Raw genomic sequence first — 14,730 nt, 5'->3', positions numbered from 1 at the left:
TGTGCAATATACTTTTAAACAAGTTTATTTGTTAGACAAATTAAAAATCCCCCGACTTTCAATATTAATTTCGCTACAACTTTTGAACGGCTGAACCGAATGTCATGAAAAATGGCTAAGAACACTCGGGATAAAATTATCTATGACACAAAAAAAACTAAACGAAACTCGGTTCATCCGTTTGGGAGCTACGATGCCACAGACAGACACGTTAAACTTATAACACCCCTCTTTTTGCGTCGGGAGTTAATAAATAATCACGGCGTCAGCTGTAGAGTCCAGAGTAAAAAATAAATCGTACAATTTTGAAGATATGGCTGTGATCTTACAACCGGCCGCCTTCCTAACGTCATCCCTCTATGAGAATGCTTTTGTTGCCTATCCACTAAGACTATGTGTTTCTTAGTAGTCTCATGTGACATCATCGGGAGGAGTGGGCCTGTTTTAGGTGTAGTACCGTGTGGTTCCAACACGGTACTAAGTTTGAGACGTGTTTTATGTATGTCAGTATTTAGACCAGAATCGAACCCAGAAACTCTGGTGTGATGACCATTAGGTAACAGTGTTCATCTTAGTCTGTGACTATTTCTCCTACTTATATTATTGTGTTTACTAGCGGCCCGATCCGGCTTCGCTCGGGTAAAATATAAATTATACACCTAAATCTTCCTCAGGAATCACACCTATCTATTGGTGAAAATCGCAATCCGAGCAGTAGTTTTTGAGTATATCGCGAACAGACACACAGATAGACGCGGCAGAGGACTTTGTTTTGTAATATGTAAGAATACATGCGCGTACACTAGCTCCACGATCACATTTATATTAATCTATTTTATTGATTTTTTAACCGGACCTTCTAGTTATTATGTACTGTGGCACATGTAAACCACAACATTCCAAGCCAATTGTTCTAATGACAGAAACACAGACACATTAGTGTTATCTACCAACGGTTGCTTCAATTATGTTTACACGGCGTATTAGTTACACATTGGTGATTTATATGAGACTAGATCTTGCCCGGGGCTTCGCTCCGCTCGGGGAATTTTGAGGTAAAATATAGCCTATAGCAATCTTGGATAATGTACCATTCTAATGAATTTTTGAAATCGGCTCGGTAGTTTCGGAGATTACCCCCCTCAAACATACAAACTCAGAAACGCTTAAGTAAGCGTCTATAGCGTAATAAAGAGGTCTTTATTATCAGAAGGCCCTTAAAAGTGGTGGATGGATTGTGTCAGGGAAGATATTATGAGGATGTTGTGGATTGGATAATATATAATTAATACCCTGGTTTAATTAACTAGCAAACAAATCAGAGAAATTAATAGTAAAAGAAAAAATACCAAAGAACAACTGCAATAACAGAGAACCTCAGGACAGAAGCGTTGCCGACCTTCCAAGAAGTCGTTAGTGCACTTTGGCCCTGTCATGTGTCTACCGAATAAATGTGCATTACATGTCTCTCTATCCAATCGATTCGAATTGTGATGCAGCGACCCAATCACATTGCGGTGTGGTTGTCGTTGCGTCACAATGGCGTGCTGTGATTGGTTAGCTGCGTCTCACTGTGAATCGACTTGAAAGTGAGATGTAAATAGCAAAGTTCAAATGTTATGTACAATTTCATCAGCGAAACAATTCATTCATTCAATCATTCAATTCAATCATAATTAATGACAATGATTATCGCAGTTTACGGACGCGTAAAACACTAGGTGTCACAATTCGCGAAAACGAAAACTATATTGATCTTTTCGGAACATTGCGGCCCATTTTTAAGTACATTGCGGCTTTGATAAAACCCTCACATACAAACTAGGCAATGTTTATTGATTCCCGTTCGCCGATAGTGAACTGTAGATATTTCTGGCATAAATAAACGCATGCGGAGTCAATATGCACAGACATTGCATGCAAAGACAAAACAGATGGCCATTTAGTATCAAACTCATTCGTGCAGTGTTAATATTATCTACTTACTTATCTAAATAAATTAGGTAGGAATCATTTCGACAAAATTAGAAAAGAGAGAAGGCTCGTTTTAACAAGTTAAGTATTAATAATTTGTTCTATGTGTAAGTTACATCAGTACAACACTATGACTTTCTGTTTATCCGTTCGTTGGTTCTCAAAGCGTTTCGACCGCTGCGTCCGCGCTGTCATAATAAATTTTTAAATTTTAACGAAGACAATAATTTGTTTTCCTATATTTGACTTTAAAAATCGAATATTTTTATTATTATATTAAAATTGAGTGAGCAATTTAGCTAGCAATATTACACCATACAGAATTTATTAAACGAAATATACACTTATTTATTTTAACCTAAGCTATTAAGTTTAAAATAATCTGAACTGTGGTGGTGTCAATTTTACGAATGATTGATTTTATGGAAATGATTCCTTCTTCAAGAAAATTGACGGATAGTAATGACAGCACGGCCGCAGTTAGTCGACACGATCTTAGAATAACCATTTACGAATAAACCCAGGACAGTACCTAAACGTCCTAGCGCCTAAGAACAAGGAGGCCGATGCTAAATAACGGGAACAGACAAGGAAGAAGACGAAAAATACATTTTATAGTTAGAAAAATCAACTTAAACAGTCCACAAACTTGTTAATAGGTACATAATAGAAAAAGTCTTAGAGAAAAGTTTTCAAGCAGATAAAAACATTGCGGAATATTTTTGTTTTGAAGTTTTAAATGCACAAATTTTCCAAAAATCTGTAACAAACGTACACGATGCTGTTAGTTCGTCACTCGTTGCAAACCCCTTACCATGTGTTTCAAATTTATGGCCGAAGTGTCAGAATGGGACCCGAAAAATGGTCGATTGGGATTCATTGTATCTGCCGGAGAACATAAAAATGTAAAAAAAAAAAAAACAATTCAAAAATCTCGACTATATAATATCCTACTAATGCTACTAATTCTACTAATATTGTAAATGAGAAAGTTTTTGAGGATGTATGTGTGAATGTGTGAATATACTATGTTTGTTAGACTTTCACGCAAAATCTATTGAACGGGAATGCAATTTGGTACACGGATAGAATATAACCGGAAATAATACATGGGGTACTTTTTATCAAGAAATTCCCACGAGAGCGAAGCCCCGGTGCTCAGCTAGCATTATAAATGCTAAAGTTTGTGAGTATGTATGTGTGTGTGTTTGTTATTCTTTCACGCTACTGGATGGATTGTTATGAAATTTGGTAGGTACACGGGTAGAATATAACCTGGAATAACAATGCAATATTACAATGACCTGATAAAGCAATCAGCATCGGCTCCACGCGTGAGAACTCCTCAACGGTTTACTGGACGGACATGATAATTTTTTGTCACACATTGAATACAATAACGACAACATCTCACTGACAACATTAAAAGCTTGTGTCAAAAATTTCATTTTTGTAAAAGACCTTATTTAATGTAACTTTCGGTTTTTCCCTAGGGTTGACTGGTTGGAAGTAGGTAAATATACTTTTAGCATTTAATTCGCCACCTATTTTGTTTGGAAATCAATAAATGTGTGGTCAGTTTTAAAAAATATAGCTCAAATAAAAGAAATATTATCTTATTAACTTATGTATTTAAATTGATTCTATCATAATTTTCTTTTTAATAATAATATATTACTGGCCAATTTGTTGTGAAACAAGAAATGGAAACTGCCAAGCTCGTTTTGAAATTTCAAATTAAGAATCTGACTGCAATAATAGCTACAAATCTGTCAAAGATTAATTAATTCAATAATAATACCAGAAGGATCCATCGGGTGGAACACGTTTGATCAATTATGTCTAGCGTCAATGGCACGTGAGCGGTTCGACACGGCAACATGATTTGCATAATCGTGTGTTTATATGAAAACAATTTATGTACCTATTAACATTGATCAAATCAAATTCTTTATTTTGCCTTAAATACGGTGTACAATTTGGTGTGATATTAGAATGTATTTCGCGCATTTAACCAGAATCTATACTTAGGTGTAAAGCAAAGTTACTTTCTGAACAGATTCTATAATTGTAATACTTTCTATAAGATACTTAAACTGAACAGTAGAATCTATCTAAAAATACAGTAAGAAAAATATAATTTAACTTTTATGATCGTTTTATTTAAAACGTATGTATTATATTCGCGGAAATTAACCTGTCAATGTCAACGTCAACATTTAACCTACAGATATGACTATCGTTGCCCACCTTGGTAATGTTGTCCAGTTGAGGAAAACCTAAGTGAAACAGGTTAATTATTTTGATTGTGTTTCCATACTGCTGTAACCTTATTTATAGGCTCCGAAGGGCAGGGCAGTTTTTTCAGAATATAATTAATAAATCTGTAAATCTCGATGTTTCTTTTTTAACTAGGCACATTAGTTAAGCGTTTGTGAGTTTGTATGTTTGAGGGGGGTGATCTCCGAAACCGATTTTAAAAATTCTTACCCCATTAGAAAGCTACATTATCCAAGCTTGCCATAGGCTATAATTTGTCTCAAAATTCCAACGGGAGCGAAGGTACGGGCAACATCTAGTTTTCAATAACGGTGGACATGTTTATACCGTTCATGTAAACTAGTTTGTAAATAAATTATGAACTTGTATGTACCATGGACAATTCATGAAACAAAACCGGAAATGTTGCCGTAATAAAAATTTTCTATCGTCGTTAAAACATTGTGCGTAATGTCGGATGGTTGCCAAAACTAAGACTCACTTTTGGACGTTCGCAATATGGAGAGGTTAAAGCCATTTGTAACAAGGTCGTTGAATTTTTTTTTCTTTATTTTTTTCCCGGCTTCGTTTGGGCGAAACGATGATAAATTATATTTACACATAAATCTTGAAACTTCTATTTAAGACCAGCATCAAGGACCATCGCATAGTTACGCGACGGTCGCATAGTTAGTTACGATAAAGAGACAGCGGGATAAGCGACATTGTTTTATGTACCTATTTGTGATGAGGTTGTGTGGAAGCGAAAGAAATTTGTAATGTCGTTTCTTCAGGTTGAGCGTCGGTTGTTTATGTTAAACGAAAACTTGTTACTACGTCTTAAACGTTTCAGCTCAATTAATTATTCGAAACCGAAATTATATACAAAAACAGAATTATATCTTGAGACCGAAACCGGAACCGAATATTCGGTCAGACTCTATATCCATACTAATATTATAAAATATGTTGCCCGTGGCTTCGCTCTCGTGGGAATTTTGAGATAAAATATAGCTTATGGCAATCTTAGCTAATGTACCTTTATAATCATGAAAGAATTTTTGAAATCGGTACGGTAGTTTCTGAGATTATCCGCCTCAAACATACAAAGTCACAAACGCTTACTTCTATAAAATAATAGTATAGATGTAAAAGTATATCCATCTATCTCGCTTTCACAACCACTGGGCCGGTTTGATGAATTTTGGAATAGAAGTAGTTAATAAACCGAGGTCCACCATAGGTTACCACTAGAGGAGCTACTGGTTTTTGGCCAGTAGCTCCTCTAGTGGTATATATTATTATTAGAAAGGGGTAAGCGTTTGTGTGTTTGTATGTTTGAGGCGGATAATCTTCGAAACTACCGGACCGATTTCAAAAATTCTTTCACCATTATAATGGTACATTATCCAAGATTGATATAGACTATATTTTATCTCAAAATTTCCACGGAAACGAAGCCACGGGCAATATCTAGTTGGTAATAAGATCGTGATAACTTTACTGTAAAGAATCCCTATTTTCCTCACTATTCGAGCAGTGCCTCCTGCCTTAATCGTGATTACATTATGTAGATAGATACAATGATTAGTGTTATCATAAGATAAACCATAGACAAATATTTTCATGAGACGATGTGCACACGAGAAGAACTTTGCTTTCTGTTTTGGCTAATCCACATTGAAGATTTTCAATTCAATTCAAATCAAATCATTCATACAGTATGCTACAATACACAGCTGCGCCACGGAGTTTTGCTCCCGTGGGAATTTCGGTATCAAAAGTACCATATGCTATTCCAAGTAACATTCTACCCGTGTACCAAATTTCATAATCCGTCCAGTACATTTTCCGTGATAAATAACAAAAACACATATATTACATCCTCACAAAATTTCGCATTTTTAATAAATATTACTTACTTAGTATTATTATGGTAATGTTTCAAGAAGCAGTGTATTAGAAACATTATTTGTTTATAATAAAACAATCTGATTGTTAATAGATATTTTTTGTTCTTTGATGAATTCAAATTCAGTTAATAAAGTGATATTCAAATTCAAATAATTTATTCAGAAATTAGACCTTCACACAGGCACTTTTTCTCGTCAATTTTTATATTTATAGTTATTTCTCACAAGCTACAAACTACTGGCATTTCGGAACGACCACTGCTGAGAAGAAATGCCGAAAGAAACTCATTTGAACAGTGTTGGTCCCTATCATGCCAGATCGGCTTACCATTATTGTTTCTTACAATGTTTTTTTTTCTAATAATATATAAAAGTACATAATGTACATAGTCAAAAGGTATATCAAAACAGGTGATACATGTCAAGTTATGACCAAGTATTAATTATCGACCTCAAAAAAATAATTAAAACAACAGACTTATATGTATATTAACTGTGCCTAATTAAAATCAAGTTAAAAATTGTTTTTTTTTAGTTTTTTTTTTGTTTCTTTTCGTTGAACTATGACGAAATCAAATTACCTAAATCACGTCTTTATCCATATCACATGTGTGAATATTCTGTAGTTTACAGCGATTTCCCTTTATTAAAATGAATTTCTGAGAAAATTGCAAGATTTCCATGATTTTTTTTAGAGGTAAATAGGTATAGTTACAACATCATTATAACATACGTATTCAGTAGTCTGCTAGAAGCGGTGCTGGTGTAATGGTTAAGACGCCCGCCTGTGGATCGAAAGGTCCCAGGTTCGAATCCCACTCATGCCAAATGAGTTTGTATACCAATCTGACTCAGTAATTTTCATCGACCACCACTTGCTTCCGGTGAAGGAAAACATGCACACTGGTTGATTCTTATTAACTTGTGTGTGAAATGGAGAAGGCAATGGCAAACCCCACTCCATTAATAATGCCAAGAAAGTTATTGTGTGTGTTTCATTCCACGTAATAACCACGACCCTCAGCCATGAGGAATACGACTATGAACACTTTCCTAAAATTTTGTGTCAACTTAAGTAGGTACCCATAAAATTGTTCTACTTACAAGTATTATATCTGATATAAGAAAGATCTAATGGAATATTCCCAACTATTCTACGTACAAAATAACTTTAGAGACGAACAACGAAATATGTAGGTATAGGTGCACAAAACAGGTACAGTCGACTGCACGTCAAGTAAGCCTGCATGGATCTCTTTGTGGTGGTGATAGCGACGGAGTGGCAATGAATTTGGGTACTTGGTGTGCTGGTGACTATACATAAACAATCACCCACAAAAACTAGTCGACGTTGAAAAAAATAAACAAGTAAAATGATGTCGGTACTCACGATTGTCTAAAAATCCACAGGTTAATGTGACAAAAAGTTGTTTTTCACACGAGCACTCAACATTGTCTCAGACAATAATAAATTAATTCCTTAAGCGGCCATTGCGTCAATCAATTAAAAACGCATTACACGCACATCACTAATCTATCGATTATGAAATTGTTAAAAAAAAAAAACTTGAGTCACAAATCACAAAATTCCACGTTTGAAATCGATCAGATGTTTTATGTTTACAAATCGTTCACGCAAGTAAGTTGGCACTGGCACTCGTTGGCGTTCTATTTTCAAAACACTGAATGAGATTCCAAATTCAACTTCGAATTTTCTAAAACAGTTGCACATTGAATGTATTTAGCACATGAAAGTACAGAAGGTCCATTTCACACGCGAATAGTATTAAAAGGGTACCGGTCCAGAATTCAAAATTTGAAAATGTGGCGCTAAATGCGACTGGCTGGCGAGACAGGGGCGTCCATACTGAATTCATCATTGTGATCTCGACTTGGCACTATACTCCGTTCGATCTCATTTAGAGCTGCGTTTGTTGTTTTTGGACTTTAGCATCGTTTTAACTATGTCTAGTTTATGTCAAAGATATTTTTAAAATAAATTTCAATATTTGCCGTTTCTCATTCTCCGTTTTGTTTCTCATTTGTTTTCATAAATCATTCGTTTTGTTTATTATTTTGAAATTTTATAATTTTTGTACACAAAATTGCTAAATTTCTTACATGTATGGAAGAAAAACAGACAAAAACACTGAACTAAGAAATTGTAGGTATTAATTTTTTTTCACTTCACAAGTCCACTTTACATTTAATTATTTATTAAAAAATATATAATTATACGTCATATTAAAACAGATATCCATTAATGACTAACAGAACGAGTCGATAGACCCGTCATACTAAATTTATAACCAACCAAGGTTTCTATACAATGTCAAAGTATTAATTTTAGGGTTGGCCTAATAAAGAAAATATTTTCTACAGGCACAAATCACTTCTTTTCGGTCATTTAGTTTTCATTCAGGAATAAGACGTTTTCACGTGATATTCTGAATATAATTGTGTTCATCAAAGCTACAAACTACTAGCATTTCAGAACCACCGACGCGGAGAAGATAATTATTTTTCATAAAAGGTTCTTATTAAGTAGGTATAGAAATTACGAAGTCTAAAATTTCTGTACTAAAATTTAAAATTCAATTTAAGTTATTTATTATAAAAATATTATAAAAAGAAAGTCCCAGTTTCGCGTGCGTCGGTCTGTACGAACGCGATGAACTCAAAAACTACCGGACGGATTTTCAATATATGCTCGAGTGAGGCCGGGATGGACTGCAGTAAAATCTAGAATATTCCAAATGTAAAATAACGAAAAACACAATATTACGGGCATATCGCGTAATAGTTACGAAACTAGAATTGCATCGAATTGTTTCATAATAAAAATCTTGAATTTCCGAAATACTGGCTAGATATCGCCAAACTCAGAAAAATCTGGCGAAATATTTGCCGATTATCCATAGCTGGGATATAGTATAGCTATTAAAGTTGTTGATATTAATACTTATCTAACACACCCTAAAGAGTTATATATGAGTAAGATGCGAACCCGGGACCTTACAAACCCTGGTGAATACTTATTCCTTGTACTTAGTTATAATATCCCAGGTATTTTAACTGTTTTTAAATTACCTAATTACTACTATTTTAAAAGTAATTATTCCTTTAAAAACAGTGATTAAAACAACTATTTTTACAGTACATCCTTACAAATTAAAAAAAAGTCCGCACCGCGTGTCGTATTGCGACTGTTCGTCTGTATGAATGCGAATCAAAAAAATACCAGATTAATTTTTGTTCAGTTTTCATCAATAGATGATGATTTGTGAAGGAGATTTAGTATAATTTATTATGGTTATACCCGAGCAAAGCTGGGACGAGCCGTTATTTAAATAAATTATTTATTTAATATGTTATTTATATGTCGACAGCCCTAAATAGAATTTATAATAAGTACATTAATGATTGAAAATATTTGAATACAACATTTTAGTATGCATTTTATTTATATAAAAGTATAATTTAATATCTAGGAAGTGATTTGTATATTAATTTCGAAATAACATTGTCATTCATAATGAGATATGTTGCAATCTACTTAGATGATCTAATTAGATCTACTAAGAATTTAAGAAGAATAACAAAGAACACAATAAATGTATTTTCTTTCTTTCATATTATTACTAGCTCTTGACCGCGGCTTCGCCCGCGCAATTTTCCCACAGGAACAGTTATTTCGAGATGAAAGGTACCCTATGCCCTTCTCCGTACTTCTTTATGCAAAATTTCATGAAGATTGGTTGAGTAGATAAAGCGTGAAGATGTAACAAACAAATTTACTTTCGCATTAGTTAGTTAGGTATAATAGTTACATATGATACATACATACATTATTGACAATTTTTTGCGATCAATAAATTTCAAAAAGCATATATTTATGCGAGAAGATACTTTATAATATTTTAAACCAAACATGTTTTCTACGTAAGATGGGTGTTCAACGTAAACTTTATTATTAGATATCTACATAATGAGTATGTCAACATGATCCGTCTCTAACAATCTAGATAAGAGAGGTTGTAACACATTACAATAATATTTAGATTCCTTGGGGGTCTTTTCAAAGAGTAATAAAAAAAAATACAGACAGTACAAGGGATTGTAAGTAAAAAATGTACTGCCTTAAAAAAATACAACATCAAAAATAGTATATTACACAAGCGCACAAAATCCGCCATATTGATTTTTATTATTTTTGTAAATTCTAATCCGTGCTTCTTTCCGTGTAATTTTAGTAATCGATGAACTATCTATAAATATAAATTAACAATTTTTAATATAAATTAAAAAAGTATGATAGTTATAAACCAGCTCATATAAGCACTATATGAATGGAAAAGTGTAAATATATGTTATATTTTATCACACCCCAAGAGTAAATTCAAGTAAATAAAATGTATTTTTGGCGGAAAGGTAACTGTGTATTTTTGTGTGCGTGTATCTATTAAGGTATCGTCAATGAAAATATTAAAAATTTGCATATAATATCTTCTTTTAAATAAGTATGTATCTTATCAATCTATACTATTATTGATAGGCATGATAGGGATCAACACTGTTTGAATGAGTTTCTTTCGGCATTTCTTCTCAGCGGTGGTCGTTCCGAAATGCCAGTAGTTTGTAGCTTGTGAGAAATAACTATAAATATAAAGATTGACGAGAAACAGTGCCTGTGATGGTCTAATTTCTGAATAAATTATTTGAATTTGAATTTGAATATTATAAAGAGGTAAGCGATTTGTGAGTTTGTATGTTTGAGGCCGGTAATATTCGAAACTACCGAACCGATTTCAAAAATTCTTTCACTGTTAGACAGGTACATTATACAAGATTGCTATAGGCTATATTTCATCCCAAAATTCCCACGGGAACGAAGCCCCGGGCAATTTGAATAATTGAAAATTTTGACCCGGTCCAGCCAACCATGCATTATAACTGAACTAAACTATAAATACTGTTTATAAGTTTACTAGCGGCCCGCCCCGGCATCGCTCGGGTAAAAAACATAATAAATTATACACCTAACACCTTCCACAGGAACTACACTATCCATTGGTGAAAATCCGTGCGGAAGTTTTTGAGTTTATTGCGAACAGACAGACAGACAGACGCGGCAGAGGACTATGTTTTATAATATGTAAGGATGATCACTCACCTCATGAATACTGGCAGCCCTGAAGAGGTAGCAGTTGAGCAGGCCTTCTTTCTCATTGAGGAGGATGTAGAACAGCTCCTCCGGTCGTCCTGGCACTTGGCTGGCGCTACAGGTTGAAATAGTTAATTATATTTTAGTGATTAGTTTGAATATGGTTTTTTATTAAGCCCCGACAAAAAAAGTGGGGCTGTGGCGACATCTACCACGCCACATGCACAACGCCACAGATGTAAAAAGCCGACCAAACGCAACGAATAACAAGCCACACAAGTGATCCACGACATCTACGGACAGATGGCACTACGATCGACTCGCTACTAGAAGCCTAGACCGCGCAGACAGTGTGTTTTCGATTGGAAGCATAATTCCAACCTCCGACATAACACCATCGGAGCTGTGCGGTTTCGTAAGTATAACGTGTCTGTCTGTGTATCTGTCTGTGAGATCCTAGGTCCCTAAGGGATGAACCGATTTTCGTTTAGTTTTTTTTTTGTGTCATAGATGATTTTATCCCGCGTGTTCTTAGCCATGTTTCATGAAAATCTGTTCAGCCGTCCTAAAGTTGTAGCGAAATGAATATTGAAAGTCGGGGGTTTTTTAATTTGTTTAACAAATAAACTTGTTTTGATGACTATTCGAAGGCTTTTATATTATTAGAAACGCAAGTGAAAAAAGTTACTGAGATAATGACAATGCTTTCAAAGATATGACAAAAATAAAATCACACATTTTTTGATCATCCAGAAGCTCTATACTAAATGACACGAACAAGTGACGTCACAACGTGCTAAAATGTTCGCGGAGAAAGACATGTTTGTTCGACAGCTACATTAAATATTACGTTTATGATGATGACTTCTTGATAAAAGTTGTTACAAAATTTTAGTTTTTTATGATGGTTAAATTTATTTTTATAATTTCATACTTTTTGAAAATGAACTTTCAAACCAACTTTAAATCTTCGTAATCAAGCTGCATTGTTACAGTCTATGAATTATCATAATGATCCTAAATATATCTGTTTTATCTAGGTTATACATATTTTTTTACAATTCTCCGTGACCTTGGCAACTATCCTATTGCATTAATAAAATGCAGAGAAAACTTACCGGACAATGTCCACCAATCTGTGAACAATCACTGGTTCAAAGTTTCCGTTATAGGCCTTCAGACAACCATCTTCCACTGCCATACTCAGCTGAAATATCGAATTTATTGTCAGTTTATGATACGCAGATATACAAGAATGTATTTTTAAAAAAATGACATTTTTGACATAAGATTGTATTGTTGTCAGAGTGATCTTATTGCATTCAACGTGCAAATCAAGTGAAGCCGGAGTCATAGTGAAGCCATGGTACCGCTTACCCCACTCGTCTGTCTCAGCCCCGCGTATCGGACACAACTTTTGCTAAAGTTATAAGGCGTCTCCTCTTGGACACCTGTTCCCACATCGTTTTTGCTTAAATTGTATAGAAATATATACCTTATTCCGAACGCCAGTAGCTCGTATTTCCCTCAGCAGCCACGGCAGCATGGCGTTGGAAAATCGCCGGTCCATTGCCGTGTACCCGAGGTATAACACCGATGTTAGTCTCGTCTTCATTGCTCTAAAAATAAGTATAAATTAATCGTATCTATCTAGTTAGAGCCACGCCCCATTGTTCAGCCGCGCTTCGCCGTTTTGATGGCGTCCGTCTACAGAAAAGCTCAGAAATTGTATGAAGTTTCGATGTCGGCGGCTTGCAAAGTGGTGCGTTGTCAACGGAACACGACATGACTGAGAATGGGGCATGAAGTTAAGGTTATACAAAATGTTCAATTATAATATGTATATATACACTAGCTGTTGCCGCTGGGGGCGCGCCGTCGCGTCATTACGATCCGTCAATTTTCTTGGAGGAATCATTTCCAAAAAACTATTTTGGCCAACGTTTGAGTTTGGTCATACGGCGATTTAGTATCAATTTTTTATTTAAATTAATTTAGTATTTATTATTTAGTTTTAATTTTAATGTATGTTATGTTGTAAATAATTTTATTCTTAATTTGTATACCTATAGGGTTTTTATTGCATCTAGAAGTTATTTCCAAAATTAATCATTCATAAAATTTACATTCACCACAGTACAGATTAATGATTTTAAAGTCGATACTAAAACTGATTCTTGTCTTTGTTAAAATTTGAAAAATTGACAATGACGCGCGTCCGAAGCGGTCGAAACGCTCGGAGATTCACCCGCCCGCGTTAATTAATGTTTAATAATACCTATAACTATAATAATTCACGACTGAAACGCTAGACCGATCTTGATGAAATTTGGTATGCATGTAATTAAAGACTCCAGTCCAAACGTAGGCTACTTTTCAAAAATCTACTCACAAATTTCTATATTGGGGGTGAAAATTTGTATGAAAATCATGTCCGATTTCGAAGTGAAATTCACGGGACAAAAGCTAGTATGACATAATATAACAGTAGTCTGTACCGATTCAATTATTTTATTCATAACATACTAATATTACATCACAGAAAATGAACAAAATTTTAATATTACAAGGGTGCATTGAATATGCTACAAAAGGGCACGACTATTATTGTTTCCTTCGTTGTTAAGTATATGATTTATGGTCTTATTAAGACCATACAGACGGCAGTGATCAGATTTGGCCTAACGAAATCAATGCATTTAAGTAATGTTTACCTAACGCAGAAAACATATGAAGGTTAATATAATAGTATGTTAAAATATAACATTATATAACATTGAGTTAAATTGGAGTTTCAATAAGGAAGGAAGATTTATATGAATATTCCATTCTATAAAACAGTCACTGATCAAGCTGTATATTGGACTTATTAGTGTAATAGTGGAGATTAAAGTGACAAACAGTTAATCTTTTCAAATTCAAAATTAATTATTCAATTTAGGATGATATACATCACTTATTGACGTCAAAAAATTACTTAAACTAAGTCTACTGCCGACTTCCAAAGCGCATGTGAAGAAGAAGCGGCGCAACAAACTTCACCGCGGCCTTTTCTCCAAGGACGTCAATTAACAAATGTAGGTCTTATACATATAGATATTAAAAATTAAAAGGACGAATTCACATCATTATTAGAAAATGTCAAAATTTAAATAAATAAATAAAAAAATGATAATATATTCAATAAAATTATTGAAAATTACTGTTTTATGTCCAAATCTATCATCGCCAGTGAGAAGTCTCCAGTATATAGCCATCTCTCTTTATTTAGAGTAGAAGTAGCTGGTATATTATACCGTCGCTCTCTCTCTCTCATCAGCTGTTTCGACATACAGTTCACCTGCGGTTTCTATGTACCTACATTGCCGGTTTTTCCTTGCGGTAATAAAAATCTCGCATACAACCAACGCAATGTACGTC

At 34.3% G+C, this 14,730-nt stretch overlaps 1 protein-coding gene across 4 annotated transcripts in view; it reads right to left on the bottom strand.

Annotated features, from left to right (window-relative positions):
• plx (pollux) overlaps nucleotides 1-14,730 on the bottom strand; it is a 47,087-nt gene that overhangs the window by 23,481 nt on the left and 8,876 nt on the right. For 2 of the 4 annotated variants that reach the window (XM_053766095.1, XM_053766096.2), the window contains exons 2-4: nucleotides 12,806-12,929; nucleotides 12,429-12,517; nucleotides 11,320-11,425 (exon numbers count right to left, since the gene is read on the bottom strand). In XM_053766095.1, coding sequence (XP_053622070.1) covers nucleotides 11,320-11,425; nucleotides 12,429-12,517; nucleotides 12,806-12,929 — 319 coding nt within the window. Of the gene's footprint in view, nucleotides 1-2,788; nucleotides 2,860-7,536; nucleotides 8,327-11,319; nucleotides 11,426-12,428; nucleotides 12,518-12,805; nucleotides 12,930-14,730 lie in introns of those variants that run through there. The other 2 variants (XM_053766097.2, XM_053766098.1) reach the window with 2 other exon arrangements.

Source organism: Plodia interpunctella, chromosome 28 (assembly GCF_027563975.2).
Source record: "Plodia interpunctella isolate USDA-ARS_2022_Savannah chromosome 28, ilPloInte3.2, whole genome shotgun sequence".
Classification (NCBI taxonomy): Eukaryota; Metazoa; Arthropoda; class Insecta; order Lepidoptera; family Pyralidae; genus Plodia; species Plodia interpunctella.
The sequence above is the reverse complement of the archived record's forward strand: the minus strand, read 5'-3'. Positions and strand labels throughout refer to the sequence as shown.